A 17,340-nucleotide genomic window follows, 5' to 3' on the forward strand; every position below is an offset into this window, starting at 1 on the left:
CAGCAGGCAGCAGGCTGCACTTAAGCGTAGCAATCACCTGCAATGAGCACCCCTGTTACAGTAAGCAAGGAAATAGCTTCAAGGCAGCGGATAACAGCGCTGGGGGAGATGGTCATAACAGGTGCAGAGACATCCTGGAGGTAGACAATAAAAGTTTGAGATTCATTTGTGTGATTTTTTACCTATCCTGGTCAGTTATGGGTGAAAAGCTTAATCCTTTCCCCTTGCTTAGATGTACAATGTCTATGTAAACAGACATAGCATGGAACACTTCAAAGCTGCAGAGAACCATTAATTGATTCCTGATACTTTGGGTGTGATATGGTTTGCTAACTGCAGACAGCTTACAAAATATGTCTGCTAGGTGGTGAATTTTCCAGATCGATTTTAATTTAAAGCTTCACACATACTGCAGCATGGTGCTGTCACATGGAAAAACATGTAGTATTATCGTTATCACTATGCAATCATTAATTTCATCTGAAGATTCACGCCTCAGTGCGATACTCCATTAACAAGGATGAAGTCTGGCTGTCCTGAATCTAGACAAAATTAGTTTTTATTTACAGCTATACACTAAGTATGCTGTTTTCACATATGTATGTAAGACTTTGCTATCTGGAGTCTACATTTTTTCGAGGACACGTACTGTGTCCTTATGCACACAATAAAAATGGCTGTTTTCTAATGAGATCAGCAGCTTTCAATAATAATCTATGTATTGATTAGATTGATTCCAAAGGGACCAACTCAAATACATGTGCAAATTATAAATGGTTTGCATGAAATCAGTACTCCATGACATTTAGTTCTTCGCAAGCCTACATCTTTTTAAAAACTCACTGCTATTCCAACTGGACATAGCCATCTAACTTGAGAACTGTTTCTAAATGTGCTCCTCCATGTGACTCTAACTGATGAATAAACACTTCATTAACTGAAGGTGGAATAATGAGGCTGGGGGTTCAACACTAATTATCTTTGTATAATAAGGAGGCAGTGCCACAGCTTCAGTCCACACCATTAACCCCAACTGGCTGGACAATCACAATTAAAACAAGCAGGTACAGGGGTGAGGAGAATGGGACAGTCATGGAATTTTAGGTAGTAACAAAGCTAATCTCTCATAAAAGATACTCAGCCATGTGCACTACACAGATGAGAGGCTAAGCAATCACTATCACATCTTCAAAACATCTTTATAACACCAAATAGTAAGAGAAAGAAGAGGAAGCCTTAATGATATCACCACCTGCCCTAATAAGTATTACCTTATTAAGGTGCTCCCTGAACTCTGGGGAAGACTTAATTTGAAAGTATCTGGTTTTCTTTTTCTTCTCTGCATTTGCATTAAGGAGTATAAATGGTCAGAACCAAGTTGTTTTGTCTGTCTCCGTTACCCTGCATGCAGCAATGTCTAAGTCACCAGCTTAGAGCTGGTATGTAACCTCTGGCTACACATCATTTTGTTTTCCTAATTGCCCAGACAACTTCTGATCATTATGCCCTAGACAGAGGGCAAGAGGGAGGATGGGACTATGGCTGAAAGTGTGGTGGTAACATAAAAGAGAGTTACTTATTTAAATACTTTGACAGATTGTTATCACCTAAAGGATCCTATTACTCACTAGCACAGATAATCACAAAGGTTCAGGTTTCCCTGGTGCATTTCAAGATGTTGGACTCATCACAGCTGAAAATGCCCAATATCAAGGCCCAGATTATCTCCTCTGAATCACTCATCCTGGCCCTTGAAAACTACCCCTACCTACACCTAATGGTCCCATCATCTAATTGCATTCTTCACTTCCTCCTCCACTGCCTTCCCTCATCCCTAAAACTGAGACTCAGAATCCCCTATAATTCAGAGGCTCTTAAGTCTAATGTCATTACAGACACCAACTCAGCCCAGCTCCGCCTCTTACACCTCTGTGCCCTACGTTCATAGAAGTCTTAGAAACATGTACACACACATTTAGATGTTCTCATGAATTTGTAGCATGGTGGTTGCCTTGAGAACTTGAGCACTGGAGTACTTCTTTTTTTTTTGGAGAGGTTTTTTGCTGTAGGGCACGTGTGCTCTCCAGACAGACAGAGAGAGACAGAAAGCGAGAAATCACCCCCCAGGGGGAATGGCCACGTCACATCCCTTCTCCTCCATTCTCCTCTTGGGATCCTGGGCACGCACGCACACACACCCGGCGTGAGTTTTAAGTCACCAGGTCCAGGACGTGAACCGCGGTTGACTATGTGGGAGTCCAGCGACATAGCCATTACGCTAACTGCTGGTTCCCAGCATTGGAGTACTTCTTATAACATCTTTGATTCCTTACACATAAAACCAGCATCCCTATTTTGTATATGATAAAACACAGAAACAGTTTAATGTTTCAGACATAAATTACATTGCGGAAGTAGTCAAATTTGTAAAAGTTAATTATAATTTATGCCATTTTGGAATAACTACTGTAGCCTTCAATGTCTGTTTTAAAGGAGTCTCTGAGATACTGTTCATTATGAATTTATTATCAGAGAGAATGTTCACCTCTTAAAGAAATGTCGACTATGAGATTTTAAAAAATTACATATCCTCTTGTGTTTTTCCTTTTGTCTGTCAGGAATTAAGAATTCAATTAAATTCTCATTCTCAGAAAATATGTGGGGCTAGGTGATCATAATGACAATATGACTACGTGTCATAGTCTCTTGCCCTGATCCTTATTTTCTGTTTTTATTTTATCATCTTTTTTGTCAACCTACCTTTTTTTGCAAGCCACACCACATTCTTTGAGAAATAAAGTAATGAGGTTTTAAGAAGTTACTTGGGCCATGATCAGTGTTCAAAATAATCCCATATCCCAGATATGATCATGTATAAAATGAACTCATCAATCCAGGGTGATAAGGGAGAAAACTAGGAATCTAAAAAATTTAATTTGATACAATAATTTAGATTATATAAATTATTTATATGATCCTTTTTGATGCTGACAAATTAGAGGTATATTCTGTAATACTGAGCATTTCACAAAGACTCAAATGAGCAGGATTAAATAAGCACAACTAGAAATATCTTAGAACCAAGGTTTGAACTGTGAAAGGCCATCAGAAATGGTTCAGTGGGTCTACTCAAATTATTGTGTAATTATCTTATCAGCTATATGCTCTTCCCCCTTCTTTTGCTGATTTACATTAGTGGTCTAGCTGTAATTGGACTTGAACTTTTCAGTTTCAATAAAGCTTTACATAAGAAAACTGATTATGCAAGAAAAACAATCCTCCTGAAAGCAGTATGTAAAACCAGCCACTACTTATTGTACATACAGTTATCTTCTCTTTCAACCTAGGATATAGTCTTGGTTCTTGTGTATCTCATATCTGGCTGGGATTGTCGTTTGATGTACAATCGATGACCTGGCATCATATGAAAATAATTTACTGTGCCACGTGTCTCATGCTACATAAAGCAATAGCCTGAATATAGAAACATCTCAATTAGACAGTACAAAGAAGCAGATTCTGCCTCCTCCTCTCCTGTATCATTAAAACAGTGAGTATTACGAAGCTGTGCTTATTTTAAAGTCACTTTGGGCGGGGAGCTATTATTTCAAGTTGGGAGACATCAGGTGAGAATTGTCATCAAATTGAATGAAGAAATGAGCATAAGGTGATATAAGCAATAGCCCATGGAGGGGGCATGCATTGATCGAAGTATTGACCTGTGTATTATCATGGGCTTGAAGAGTTGAACCGTGAGTTAAATTATGATGCTGAATATGGAGGAGTAATTCATCCTTCTTGCTCTATTCCTTCAAGAAATTCCTAAACCAAAGGCACAAGCCATGCTTACTCACATTAAGTAAATCATCTGGAGGCTAGACCCAGGTCTCTCCCAGAAATAGACCTAAAAGTGGGACCAGCAGTTAGCGTAATGGCTATGTCGCTGGACTCCCACGTAGTCAACCTCGTTTTGCGTCCCGAACCCGGTGGCTTAAAACTCACGCTGGGCGCGTGTGCGTGCGTGCCCAAGATCCCTAGAGGAGAATGGAGGAGAAGGGATTGCGGCGTGGCCATCCCCCCGGGGGGTGATTTCTTGCTTTCTTTCTCTCTCTGTCTGTCTGGCGAGTGCACGCGCCCTATAGCAAAAACCTCTAAAAAAAGAAAAAGAAAGAAATAGACCTAAAAGTTAAGCTATCACTATAAAAATCTTTTAATGAAGAAGTTATATTTTCCATTATTGATCTTATACTTATTTAAACCCCAGTGATACATTGAAGATGAGACCTCTATGCAGTTTGCTCATGAAGATTTTTGGTCAACTTCTCAAACATAACACTGTCGGGACAACCTTATGGGGGCGAAGTGAAAGAAATTATTTTCCTGATGTTGTAAATGGTGAGGTATAGAAGAAATTAAAACATAGTTTTCTTTACAGGATGCCCCAATCTGATCCCAGGACTAAAAATGCACAACTGTGTATTTTTTTTCCCCATGGGACAGAACAAGTTGAACATAGTAGCGTGAACCATCATCTGGTACCATATTAACCATAATTGGAAGCCAGACAATTCCGACTGTGCTGGAATTGAATCTAAGAACAACTATTTTTTCATAAACCTCCTTTCAATTTGTTGTTACATCTTTTAAAACGAAAGAAGTTCACTGATGTTTTTAACTACTCATAAAAGTTTCCCCTAACCAATGAGTAAGAACTTACTGAATGATTACATTCACACTCTCTTAAAACAAGATTATGATTACCAGTAAGAGCTCATCCTACAGGCTAGCCTCCACAGGATATGCCTATAGGCCACGATGCTGCCACAACTCAGTGAGAGGCTCCCTTGACACATCAGCAAGAGAGAAAAGACAACAAGTTTCAATAAAGACCAGACTGTGTCAGGTGCAAATGGAAAGTTTCAGAAAATTGGTCCAGGTGCAATCGAATTGCCTGGCCAGAATAGAAGGTTTAAACTGTTGGGAAATCAGCCCATCAATTACAACAAAAGCTTGCACGATTGAAGTTCAATCCTAGGTGTCACCGGTAAATGGAGGGAGACACCTCAGAAAGCAATAATCTCGTTTAAAAACAATACCTGGAGAACTGCTGCTGCAGGCCACGCATCTGAATTCGGTTGCGTTCAGACTCTAGGGTCACCTCCCTCAACCGCTTCTCACTCTGAAGACGTAAGTGTCTCTCCTCTTCCAACTCATGCATCAGCTTCTCATGCTATGAAAGACACAAAGGGAATGACTTCTAAGAAGTGGTTTATGACAAAAATTTATTAGCAATGGCTAATAACGGTTACTAAGTGCTAACTTGAGCTTTATATATATTAATGTGATACTTTTAACAATTCCATGAAATAGGTTCTTTCTTGGGGGAGGAGTGTGGGAAAAGATTTTTGCTATATGGCTCATGCACTTGCCAGAGAGATAGAAAGAAACAGAAAGATAGAAAACGAGAAATCACCCTCTAGGGAGGATGGGCACACCATAATCCCTTCTCCTCCATTCTCCTCTTGGGATTTTGGGCATACACACATATGCACCTGGTGTGAGTGTCAAATCAACAGGTCCAGGACTTGAACTGCAGTCAACAACGTGGGAGTTCAGCACCTTAAACTTCCATGCCACCTCCATGCCACCTGCTGGCCCCATCAGTTTATATATATATATATATATATGGAGGGAGACATCTCAGAAAGCTACATATATATGTGTATATATAATATACATATAAAATATACATATGTGTGTGTGTATATATATATATATATATATATATGTTTTTGTTTTTTTTTTAAGAGAGATTTTTGCTATCGGGCATGTGCACTTGCTGGAGAAATGGAAAGAGATAGAAAGACAGAAGGCTAGAAATCACGCCCCAGGGGGGAGGCCATGTCATAAGCCCTTTTCCTCCAGACTCCTCTTGGGATTGTGGGCACACATGCACACATGCCCAGTGTGAGTTTTAAGCTGGGTCCAGGTCACAAACCATGGTCAGCCATGTGGGAATCCAGCAACATAACCATTATGCCATCTGCTGGTCCTTCTATTCTTAATCTCCTGTTAGAGACCATTAAACCGAGGGCCAGAGAGATCTAAGTAATTTGTACAAGGTCATATAAACCAAAAGTTAGCAGATTTTGAGTCCTTGCCGACTAGACTCTAACACTTGGCTAATTTCCTCTAAACCTGGTGACCTCCTATGGTGAATGATCACATATATAATATTTCAGATAATAATAAAAACATTTTTACCTGTATAAAATTATTTTACATCTTCAATCTCTGATATATACTTTAAAGAGAACTTTACTGTGTTCACAGAACCAAAAGTTTTCACTTTATTAGACCATGGAGTTGATGAGAAGGAATAAGACTAGAGAATTAGTTTAAATTTTGTAGAGATAGGTCTCCAAAGATAAAAATAAGCCAAGCCACTCACTGTTTTTATAATCCTAGAAAACTAGCTCTTCTCATAAAGGGCAATCAGGGATCAAAAGAAGGATTAGATAACCCAGAATAGACAGTTCAGCAGAAACTTATTCCTGGAACTGGTGAAAAGCACACAGCTCAGATCCTCCTGATAATACTGACCCAGCTATGCTGAAGTCCTTTTAGTTTTGTTTTTGTCATTGCCTTTTTCTGAAGCATGCCAGGCTTTATAGTTCCTATTGCTATGAAATTAAACATTTTACATACAAGATATACACACTATTATGAAAACTGAAAGTACAAAGTTTCGAGAGACATACAACCTAAAAGAATGAAAGGAAGCAGAGACTTCTGTCTGGAAATAAATCAAACACTATGACTCTACACTATGGATTACTCAGGACTAAATATGATCCATTGCATGGGGTATATTCACAGGAAATGACAGCAAAGATGAATTTTCTCCTGCTCTAACTTGTGAGAAAAAAAGTTATTCTGAGGACCATGAAGGAAACATTAGGCCATGATCAGGAAATGAATCACGATTCTCTGAAAATACTCACATATGTCTTTGCCTCTATAGTTTGACATGTCCTTGTTCCTGCTTAAAAAGCTGCCTGAGGTCTCTGTGTTGACAGCCCTGGGCTCCTTCCAAGCTCAAATTTATTCCATGTATTCTAGCATTTTCCTTCATCACGTCATCATTCTCTTACTTCAGAGTTCTAACAGCACCTACAATCTTTTCTATTTCTTTAAACACTTTTTTTTCTATTTTTATTTTCTTGTTAATTTTTCCTAATTCTTCAACCAGTAAACATTTGTTTTAGATTACAACTACGTCTAACTCATGTGGTTTGTATTTTTAGCACATTACCTAACAAGACATGCTCAAAGCGCTGGGAGACTATCTGCTTTTGGATTCCAGAGCCGGCTTTTTGCTAAGTCAGGCCTGACTCTTCAGTGGTCCATTTTTTACCCCCATAATCAGTTCCTCATATCAAAATCAAGAAAAATAAAATAAAATCTTCATCCTGTTACTTTGGTAGCTTTGGAAAAGATAATAATGGGAAAAGATATAATTGTGGAAAATGTGCCAATTAAAGTCAAATTTCTGTAGAAATGATTAAAATGGCAAATTTTGTATTATATATATTTTGCCAATAAAAACAAGCTCTCTGTTCAGTTTTTACACAACAACATTTACCTCTGTATCAACTTATTGGACTAGAAGGAACATGAATAAGTCACTTATATCTCAGAATGTGCTGATTATGCTTTAATATCAGTAATAAGAAAAAAGAAGCCACATGTTATGTTAAGTAGTTCAAAAGTGCATGCTACGAACGATGTTTAGTTTCGCAGACAAAACAGCATCCCTCCTTCCTTTAAAAGAATTTTGCACAGATTCACTCACTACCATATTGACAAGTCTCCAAAATCTAATAAGAGTTCTTCTCCAGGAATAATCCTTTTTGTTCAATTGGTTGACACTTTTTCAAACATGAAAACAAACAAGCAAAAACCTCACATGCATAAAAACCACACTCTTAAGGTAACAGAAAATATTTTAAGAAATAAAGACTATGAGAGTAAAAGTTGTCTTCTTTTTTTTTAAAGAGAGCTTTGCCTTAGGGCATGTGTGTTCATCAGAGAGAAAGAGACGGTTAGAGGGAAAATGAGAAATCTCACCCCAGTGAGGATGGCCATGCTGCAATCCCTTCTCCTCCATTTTCCTCCAGGGATCTTTGGGTCCTCATGCACACACATCTGAACTTGAACCTCAGTTGAGCATGTGGAAATCCAGTGATGTAACAGTTAAGCCATTTGCTGGTTGTCTATTAAAATACTTTCCCAGGGCTAGCAGATGGCATAGCTCTTTTATCACTGGACTCTCACATGAGCAAATGCAGTTCGAGTCCTGGACCAAGTGGCTTAAAACTCACTCTGGGCATGTGTCCATGTGTGTCCAAGATTCTGGGAGGTGAATGTAGAAGGGATTGTGATGTGGCCTTCCCCCCAGGGAGAGATTTCACACTTTCCCTTTTACCGTCTCCATCTCTGTCTCTGTCTCTCTCTCTCTGGTGAGTGCACATACCCTAAGGCAAAAACACCTAATTAAAAAGAATTCCTTTCAAATGGACTAAATTTAAATTAATCTATCAGAGTTCAATAATAACCTACACCCATTTTACAAGCAGGGGAATATTAACTCAAATTAAAAACATACATAAGGCTAAAAGTAGCAAATAAGACCAGACGGTGGCACTGTGTGAGACTGACCCAGGTAGGCAGGTAGCCCGTTCGAGTCCACAGACCTTCCTGAGTACTCAGGCGAAAGTGGGCCCATGATCTGGCATGGTAGAAGCTGGGGTTGGATAGCAGCATCAGGACCCTGTTGGAAGTGCTACATCCGAATCTTTGCTTTCCTCTCTCTTACTCATGGCATAAATAAATAGGCTTTAAAAAAAAAGGAAACGGCTAGGGGTCAGAAGAAGGCATAGTTGTTTAGGTGTAGGATTCCCAAATGGCTGACCACAGTTTGAGTCCCAGACCTAACAGGTGGAAAACTATGCTGGCATGGATGCATGCATGCCCAAAATCCCAGAAGGAGAATGAAGGAGAAGGGATTGTGGCATGGCCACCTCTCCCCATGATTTCTCAATTTTCCTCTCTGTTTCTCTCTGGTGAACACATACACTCCATGACAAAAACCTTTAAAAAAGAGAAAGGAGAAAGAGAAAGAGAGAAGAAAAGAAAGAAAGAGAAAGAAAACTCTTAAACTGCCTTACAGAGTGATTAAACTCTAAAAATAAAAGTAATAAATAAAAGCAGGGAAAAAAGGTATCAACAGATTGGTTAGATATTTTTTCCTGTATTATCTATATTCTGGATGTAAACTGATTTGTCCTTCAAGTAATCTTTGTTTTTCTCCCATAAGTTTCAAGTAATCTTTGTTTTTCTCCCATAAGTTTGCTCGGGATCTTTCACAGCAGGGTGAAAAAAAGAGTGAGAAATGGAGATGAATGGTGATATTTACACAGTAAATAGTACCACTTGGTACTAAATGGCAATAAATAAACAATATCAGAAAAAAATCCGGTTTCCAAATCTGATGGGGACAGTTACTGAGCAACATCTCTTTTCATGTAGTCACTGGGTTGAGACAAATTTAAGAAGCCATTCTAGGAGAGCATGAAGAGAATTTTCAAAAACTTGTTGGGCTGGGCCAGCAGGTGGCATAGTGGTTAGGGTGTTGGACTTCCACAAGGTCTACCCCAGCCCAAGGCCCTGACTCAGAGGCTTGAAACTCATGCCAGGCACATGCTCGTGCATGCCCAAAACTCCAAGAGGAGAAGGGATTGCAGCGTGGCCATCCCTCCTGGGGGGTGACTTTTCTCACTTTCTCTCTCTCTGTCTCTCTCCATCCATCTCTCTGGAGAGTGCACACACCCGATAGCAAAAACTGTCTCTTTAAAAAAAAAAAAAAAGCTTGTTGGGAACCCATTTCTAATCTCTCTTCTTCCACTTTTGTTTAACAATGGAATCTTTTTCCTTCACTGGCTTCATTTAGCATTCTACCCAACTCACCACAGGAAGCGCACAGACCAAGGGTCAAGGGCTGAATCTAAGACGACTTAGAATGTGATTTCATGGAAAGGTTATCAATCACATTCTCTTTTTCCTCTTTATAGACAGAAACTTATTTTTATTTAAAAGGTAGGTCTGAAGCCAGGAAAGGTAGCTAGCATGTGCAGTAGTAAAATATGATTCTGCAAGGCAGTCGCACATAGGAAGGATCCTGATTCAAGTGCAGGGACATCCCTAAATATGCAGGGCTCACTCTGGACTATGATTGGGGTTGGCTCAGAGTGAATTGTAGCAGAAAAACCCTGTTATGGGTGCTCTCTCTCTCTCCCTTCTCCCTTCCCTCCATTCCTTTCTCTCTCTCACTCAGAAGAAATAAACTAAAGGGCCAAAGAAAGAGGTTAGGTTTGTGTTTTTCTCTGGGAAAAAAACCCAAAAAACAAAAAAACTGTGTTAAATTTTAATTGTATTTTCTTTCTTTTTTTGGAGAGGTTTTTGCTATAGGGCACATGCGTTCACCAGAAACACAGAGAGAAACAGAAATAGAAAGCGAGAAATCACCCCCCTGGGGGATGGCCATGCCGTAATCCCTTCTCCTCCATTCTCCTCTGGGGATCTTGGACACGCACACACATGCGCCCGGCATGAGTTCACGCCACCGGGTCCAGGACTCGAACCGCGGTCGACTACATGGGAATTCAGCGACATAGCCATTACGCTAACTACTGGTCCATTAATTGTATTTTCTTTAATTGCTGTCTAAATCCTGGAATAAGTAGACTCTGCAATAAAAACTTTGTATATGGAGAGCCTTTTACAAACTGTTTCCACCTTCATTCCTATATCTCAGCCTCAAAAACAAATAGGCATTGTGAATTGTTATCATCTCCAATGAAAGATAAAGTGAGGCCAGCCCACGGCATGATGTTTAAGGCAGCTGGATTCCACGTGGCTGACTGTATGGTTCAAGTCCTAGACCCAGTAACTTAAAACATGCCAGGCCCATGCACGTACATGTCCAAAAATCTCAAAAGAAGGGAGAAACAGAGGAGAAGAGACTGTAGTGTGACCATGCAACCGTGCTCCAGCGGGAGGCTTAGGCGGGTGAGGAGGGGGAGGTATTTCTCTCTCTCTCTCCAGGGAATAAATACACCCTCTGGAAAAACTTTTAAAAATAAATAAATAAATAAGAGAGGCCAATAGAGGAAGGACAGCTGTCCAGCTTCCACCATTATAAATGACAGCTCTGGATCTAGAATTAAGTTTTTCTGATGCAAAGTCCACCCTTTTTTTCTGATACTGTCAGCTCAATTATGATACTTATTTTAGAGGAGCAATTTAGTTCCAATGTTATAGATAAATTAGGGAACAATTTGAGCATGATGCAAATCTCACAATTTGCTCATGCCTAATTTCATTCATAAGAAACATTTAGTGAGCACAGAGCCCCTAGAACACGCAAAACACACACATTTCAAACAGACCTCAGTCCACCAGTGTGGTAAGTCACACCCGCCATATCTCCTGCTCCGACTTTCCCACCGTCACTTCACACACCTTACAAGTTGCATTACTTTGACACTTACAACTAGAGGCAAATGGCAGATCTCTTGCAAAGTAAAGTGTCAAATTTACTGTACTATTTCTGTATTTTCTAACCACTTAACACATCTAAACTTAGTTACCATTTTTTCCTTATAATAGGTTCCTACCTTTCTTTTAATGTGTTACTGACAAAGTTTTTTCCCCCACAAGCCTCATAGTTTCTGTGTGATTTTCAAAATGCAGTGACTGTAGGGGACACATGCTGTAACCGAGCTACTACACATCAAATTGGAGAAAAAAACAGAATCGAGAATTCTGAAGCAGTTTTTCTATTCAGGCACAAGCAAAGGGTTGAGTCCCAAAAGTCAAACAAAAATCAAAAGTATATTAAGTCCAAGTATTTGTTCTACCAAATGATCTTTCCTACATCACGTAACAACAGAGCCTATGCTACCTCAGACTTAACTGAGTTGTCCTCTGATTAAACCTCAATGAAAAGAGATTCCCTGATTTCTATAGGAAATCCACTTATTCTTTTGAACTCTTCTCTGGCTATTTATTCTGTAAGACTAGATTAAATCATTCAAATATAGGATGGCCATTTCTGTATGTATCTTCTCAGAAAATGGAGAAAGGTCTATCAAAATCCTGATTATTTCCTAACTTAATAAAGAACTATGCTTGGGAAAACAGTCATATATTCTTAACTGGATTCATTCATTTACGCAGACCACAAATGCTTATTGAGCATCTACTATGTGCCCAACATCTTCTAGAGCCAGAGACTAGCAATAAGCCAAACAGGCATGGTTTCTGGCGCCATTAGACTTATGGACTATGGGGAGGGCTGTTGCCAGACAATCATACAGATAAACATACAGTATAAACTGATGGCTAGTTAAGGGTTTGCTGAAAGCCAATAGCAAAAGGAATTGATTTTATTTGGTGAGTCAGAGGAAGGTTTCTCCAAGGTAGTGACATTTAAACTGAGACCTCCGTGGAGACTAGATGATACCATGAGAAGAGAAGAGACCAGCACTCCAAGCAGAGTGTGCAGCGAGAGAGGTCTTTTTTCACATGTGGACAGAGAGAAGGAAGAGCAGGCCAGAGTCGCTGGAGCATGGTGAGAAAGAGGGCTGGGAGGGGCATGTGACACGGGTAGGTAAGAGTGGGGTTAGAATATGGAGGACATGACTATCTCATGATGGACTAGGGACTAGGATCCTGAGTAAAACAGTGACTTCTTACCAAGGTTTACTCAAGTGAAGAAATTTTGCAAAGGTCATTCTGATTAGTGTGTAAAACCAGAACTAAATGAATAGGCTAAATTACATAGTGGAAAGATACTTAACAGAGATAGGTAAATGCTACCAGCTTCTCGTATGAACGGCAGCACCTACTAGGCAAGTGATTTTGGACAAGCCACTTAAATGCTAAGCTCATTTTAATCTAGTTTCTTCAGTATATTGGAAAAGTGAGATCTTCCAAGCCAATTTCATTGTATCACTGGGAGCAATGAGCAAAGTAACATTTCACAAAGCACTTTGATAAGCTGAACTTCCAGGGGGCTGGATGGTGGCATGCCAGTAACATAAAGCTCTGCAAGGCTGCCCTACACGGGAAGGTTCTAGGTTTGCATCAGAGAGTTTCCTGAACACGCCAGGCAGGTGTGTGCCCATTTTTCAGGGCTGGCTAGGGAATATAGGTGTCAAGATCATGTTGGGGTAATGTCTCAGTCTGTGTCTTTATGTCTATTGCTTAAGAAAGAAACTTAAAAGAAATGGAAACTTGAAAACTGTAACTGACCAAGTGGGTAAGCAGCCCAATGCACACAGTAACCAATTATGAACACATCAGAGTTTGAGAATAACAAACATATTTTATTTGTGGAGATGGCAAAGCAGGAGGCAGGAGAAAGTTTCTCATACTTTGTTCTGCCTCGCAGAATAAAAGTGTGTGGTCAGCTTTCTGTCTGGTAGACTCAGCTGACATTGCTTATGTACCAGAAGAAAGAACTTTCTATGAATATTCATGAGGAAGACAAAAGTTTAGTGTGTAGTCACAACAAACTTATTGAATCTACTTTAGGGGTTAGGGCTTGTTATGGTGGGGGTGAAGATAATATGTTGTCCAATAGAATTTATTGTCATAATTCTTTGGGTTCTAAGTATCACATCCTCGGTACCTGGAAGATGGGTCTCCTCTGCACACTTGTCTGCATCCTAAAATAAACAACCTTGTTAAATAGGCAGAGCAAAAGGAAGGAAACGTTAAAAGAGAACAAGCTTTTCGACTTGGGTCTCCAACTGTCTTTTGATTGCTTTTACCACAGCGCTATAGGTCTCACATAAAAATGAGATACACCAAATTGGAATGAGGTAACTTACATCGCTTACTGTATTTCAGCTACTTTTGATAAATTCATTAAAAACTTTAGTTTTAAATGATCACTGTGTTTTAAGTAACTATTGTACTTACATCTTTTTTTTTTCTTTTTAGTTTTCAGAGGGAGAAAGCATCAGTGGGGCACAGTCACATGTGATCCCTTCTTTTCCATCTGTCCATCCTGTCAGAATTTGGGGCACACATACACACATGTCTGGCCTGTTTGTCAAGACACTGGAACTAGAACTTGAACCATGATTGGTGATGAGGGATCCAGCTCCCTTACCATTACAGGCTGGCCTACTGATATATTTCTTTTAAAAAGTTCAAAAATGTGTTTTTCGGGAAAATTATACATTGATACTGAGGAGAATATATTTTGAATTCATTTTTAATGTAAGAAGAAAAAAAACGTAATCACAGATGCCATGTAGAACATATATAACCCTGCATTTGGCCTTCCCTGAAAGACATTATTTTTAATCCCATTACCTAGTATGATTTCAAACAGATGGCTTGATGTTTGGTGTGCCAAAACTATAAGGGGAAATTAAAATATTAACACTCAAAATCAAATATAGAAAGTCAATAAATATCTCAATTCAAGGTCTAATTATATATGGTGATCTTCAGGACATCAGTGGGTGATAATACTGGCCAAGTTAGTTAAGGATGATTCAAAGATTCTCCTAAAGAAATTTTCTTTCCTCATTGCAGAAATTGTACCGAGATCATGCATTCCATGTGTTAAGTAATATATCACCACAATAATGGAGGCATTTCCCACTACTCTCCCAGCACTTTACAGGAGTCTTGCTCAGCATCATGAGGCAACAGCTTGTCTTGAGTTGTTCTGACCAACCCAACACCTGAGAGACACATGGTAATAGAGAGATATATTCACTATAGGTTTGTTTCAAAAGATTTTCCTAAAACGTGTTCAAGTCATAATATTAGAGAAATCACCCCACTGGGGGGGGGGGGGCCATGCCGCAATCCCCTCTCCTCTATTCTCCTCTCAGGATCTTGGACACTCATGCACATGAGTCTGGTGTGAGTTTTAAGCCACCGGGTCCAGGACTCAAACCGCGCTCGACTACATGGGAGTCCAGCGACATAGCCATTACACTAACTGCTGGTCCCCATGTTCTAATATTTTAAGTAAGTAGTACTTTGTGAAAGTACTATTTTCATGGGGAAAACATTAATAGTCTTAGATCATGAAAGGATTTTAAACATAGTAAGAAAAGAACATAGGCCATTAGAGAAGGCCACAGGGATTAAATGGTATTTCTAGATATTGATGGAAGAAATATATATGAGCTCATTTAAGAAATGAAATTTGGCAAAAAAAAGTTATATGCTATGGGATGGGAAAAACATTGTTTAAGTTAAACAGACTATTGGAAAAGATAAAGATATTTAATTCAATGATACAAACATAAGACCCAATAATCAATTCAGAACATCTATGTCTGCTTAGAAATGCTGATTAATTGGTGTCCATAAAGTCATAGATATCTTCATATATTCAATCAACACCCAGTCTACACTGAAACATATTAAGAATCACAGAGAGCCAGTTATGCTTCTAATTCTCTTGCTACCTGAGAATCTAAAATTGACAACTATTTTTTTTCTTTAGAAGTCCATAAGCCAAACATATCAGCAGAAAAACTGTTTTTATAAAACCTAGTATTTTAATACAAACTTTCTACTAATCAGTTTCTATCAAATCAACAAAATATATCTAAACTATGCCATATTTATTACATGTAATTGGGGCCTCATTTTTGGTTTTTAACACAAATTGCAATGTATTTCCTCCATAAAGCTCTCTGAACTCAATATCCTCATTAGTTATGAAAGATTCAGTTATTCTAGAAGCAGAGAAACAGATAAGGAACTTGAGCATTGATTTTTTTTAAAGCCTGTACTGTTGGCTGTAATAGAAGAATCAGAATCAGATTTTGAGACGCTAGGATAAAAACAGTCAAGTATATCTGCAGTGTTGATAACATCACCCAAGAGAGACAAAGCTCTTACTCTAACTAAAAATGATGCAGGGCTTGCTTTTAAAGAAATAACAAAATAAAACAAAACAAGAAAATAATGAGGTGAGGAGGAAAAGTGTGAAAGAGAGAAATAAAGAGAACAAGAGGCAGATCTGGGGATTAGACATTTCAAGGGTACAGAAAATAGATGGGCACTTGAATGGGTTTTAAAAATGTCTTCAACGGGGGACCAACAGTTGGCTTAATGGCTATTTTGCTGGACTCCCATGTAGTCGACCGTGGTTTGATTCCCAGACCCAGTGGCATAAACTCACGCCAGGCGCGTGTACATGCGCACCCAAGATCCCGAGAGAGAAGAATGGAGGAGAAGGGATTGCTGTACGGCCATCCCCCTGGGGGGTGATTTCTCACTTTCTGACTCTGTCTCTCTCTGTCTTTCTGGTGAGTGCATGCACCCTGCATCAAAAACCTCTCAAAAAAAAAAAAAAATGTCCTCAATGGCAGGCAGGAGCTCTCCAGAAGAGCAACAGAGGAATCACCCCATATGACTAAATTTTCTTTGGCAAATATCATGTATGTGTTTATTATTTAGCAAAAGGATGTGGACTTTGGAGGAGAAATATTTCTAAGGTAGGTTGTGAAGAAAGGTAAGAAAAAATGAAGATTGGCATGTAAGGATTGATGCAGATTTTAAAGGTAGAGTAGAAAAAGATTGTGGAATCCTACACAGAGAAAATTACATCTTTTTTGTGTGTGTATGTATAGTCAGTGATCTTTAATATTTATCAACTAGGGCAACAAACACAATGAAGAAAACATTGCTTTCACCAAAAAAAGTAATGCAGTTCAATTTTAATATCTTCATACAGCAGAAACTACAGCGTGGAAATTTACGTATTGCTCTATTTCTTTTATCTTTCAACAGATGAGGTCTTTGTTGGTTGCAGGGGTTACAAAGGTATGAGGCTAATAGCCTGGACTCCCATTTAATTTCCCCATTAACTTGCTATGCAATCTTGGAAATACATTTACCCTCTCCAGATCTACTTCTAAAATGCTAAGGCCATTTTAATTCTCACATTTTATGCAGCTATGAAATTAAGCCACAGTCATAAAAACAAACAAACAAACAAAAAAACCGCAGTTGGGCCAAGCAGTGGTATAGCAGTAATACAACTGGGCCCACAAGGGAAGGTCCAGAGTTTGCACCCGAAGACTCCCCTTGAGCACACCAAGTATGCACATGTGTACCTATGATCTGGATTGTATCACAATATGAAGACCTCGGGGTTGTATCACAATATGAAGACCCTGTTGGGGGGTTGTGTCTAATGGAGGAAATAAACTGTAAAAGTAAACGAGAAAAGCA

General features: G+C 39.1%; 1 protein-coding gene across 1 annotated transcript in view; it reads right to left on the minus strand.

The window, feature by feature from the left end:
- NCKAP5 (NCK associated protein 5) overlaps positions 1–17,340 on the minus strand; it is a 732,277-nt gene that overhangs the window by 511,143 nt on the left and 203,794 nt on the right. The window contains exon 3 of the mRNA XM_027772766.1: positions 5,097–5,230. Within this exon, the coding sequence (XP_027628567.1) occupies positions 5,097–5,230 (134 nt within the window). The remainder of the gene's footprint in view (positions 1–5,096; positions 5,231–17,340) is intronic.

This window comes from Tupaia chinensis, unplaced genomic scaffold, assembly GCF_000334495.1.
Source record: "Tupaia chinensis unplaced genomic scaffold, TupChi_1.0 Scaffold000296_1, whole genome shotgun sequence".
Classification (NCBI taxonomy): domain Eukaryota; kingdom Metazoa; phylum Chordata; class Mammalia; order Scandentia; family Tupaiidae; genus Tupaia; species Tupaia belangeri.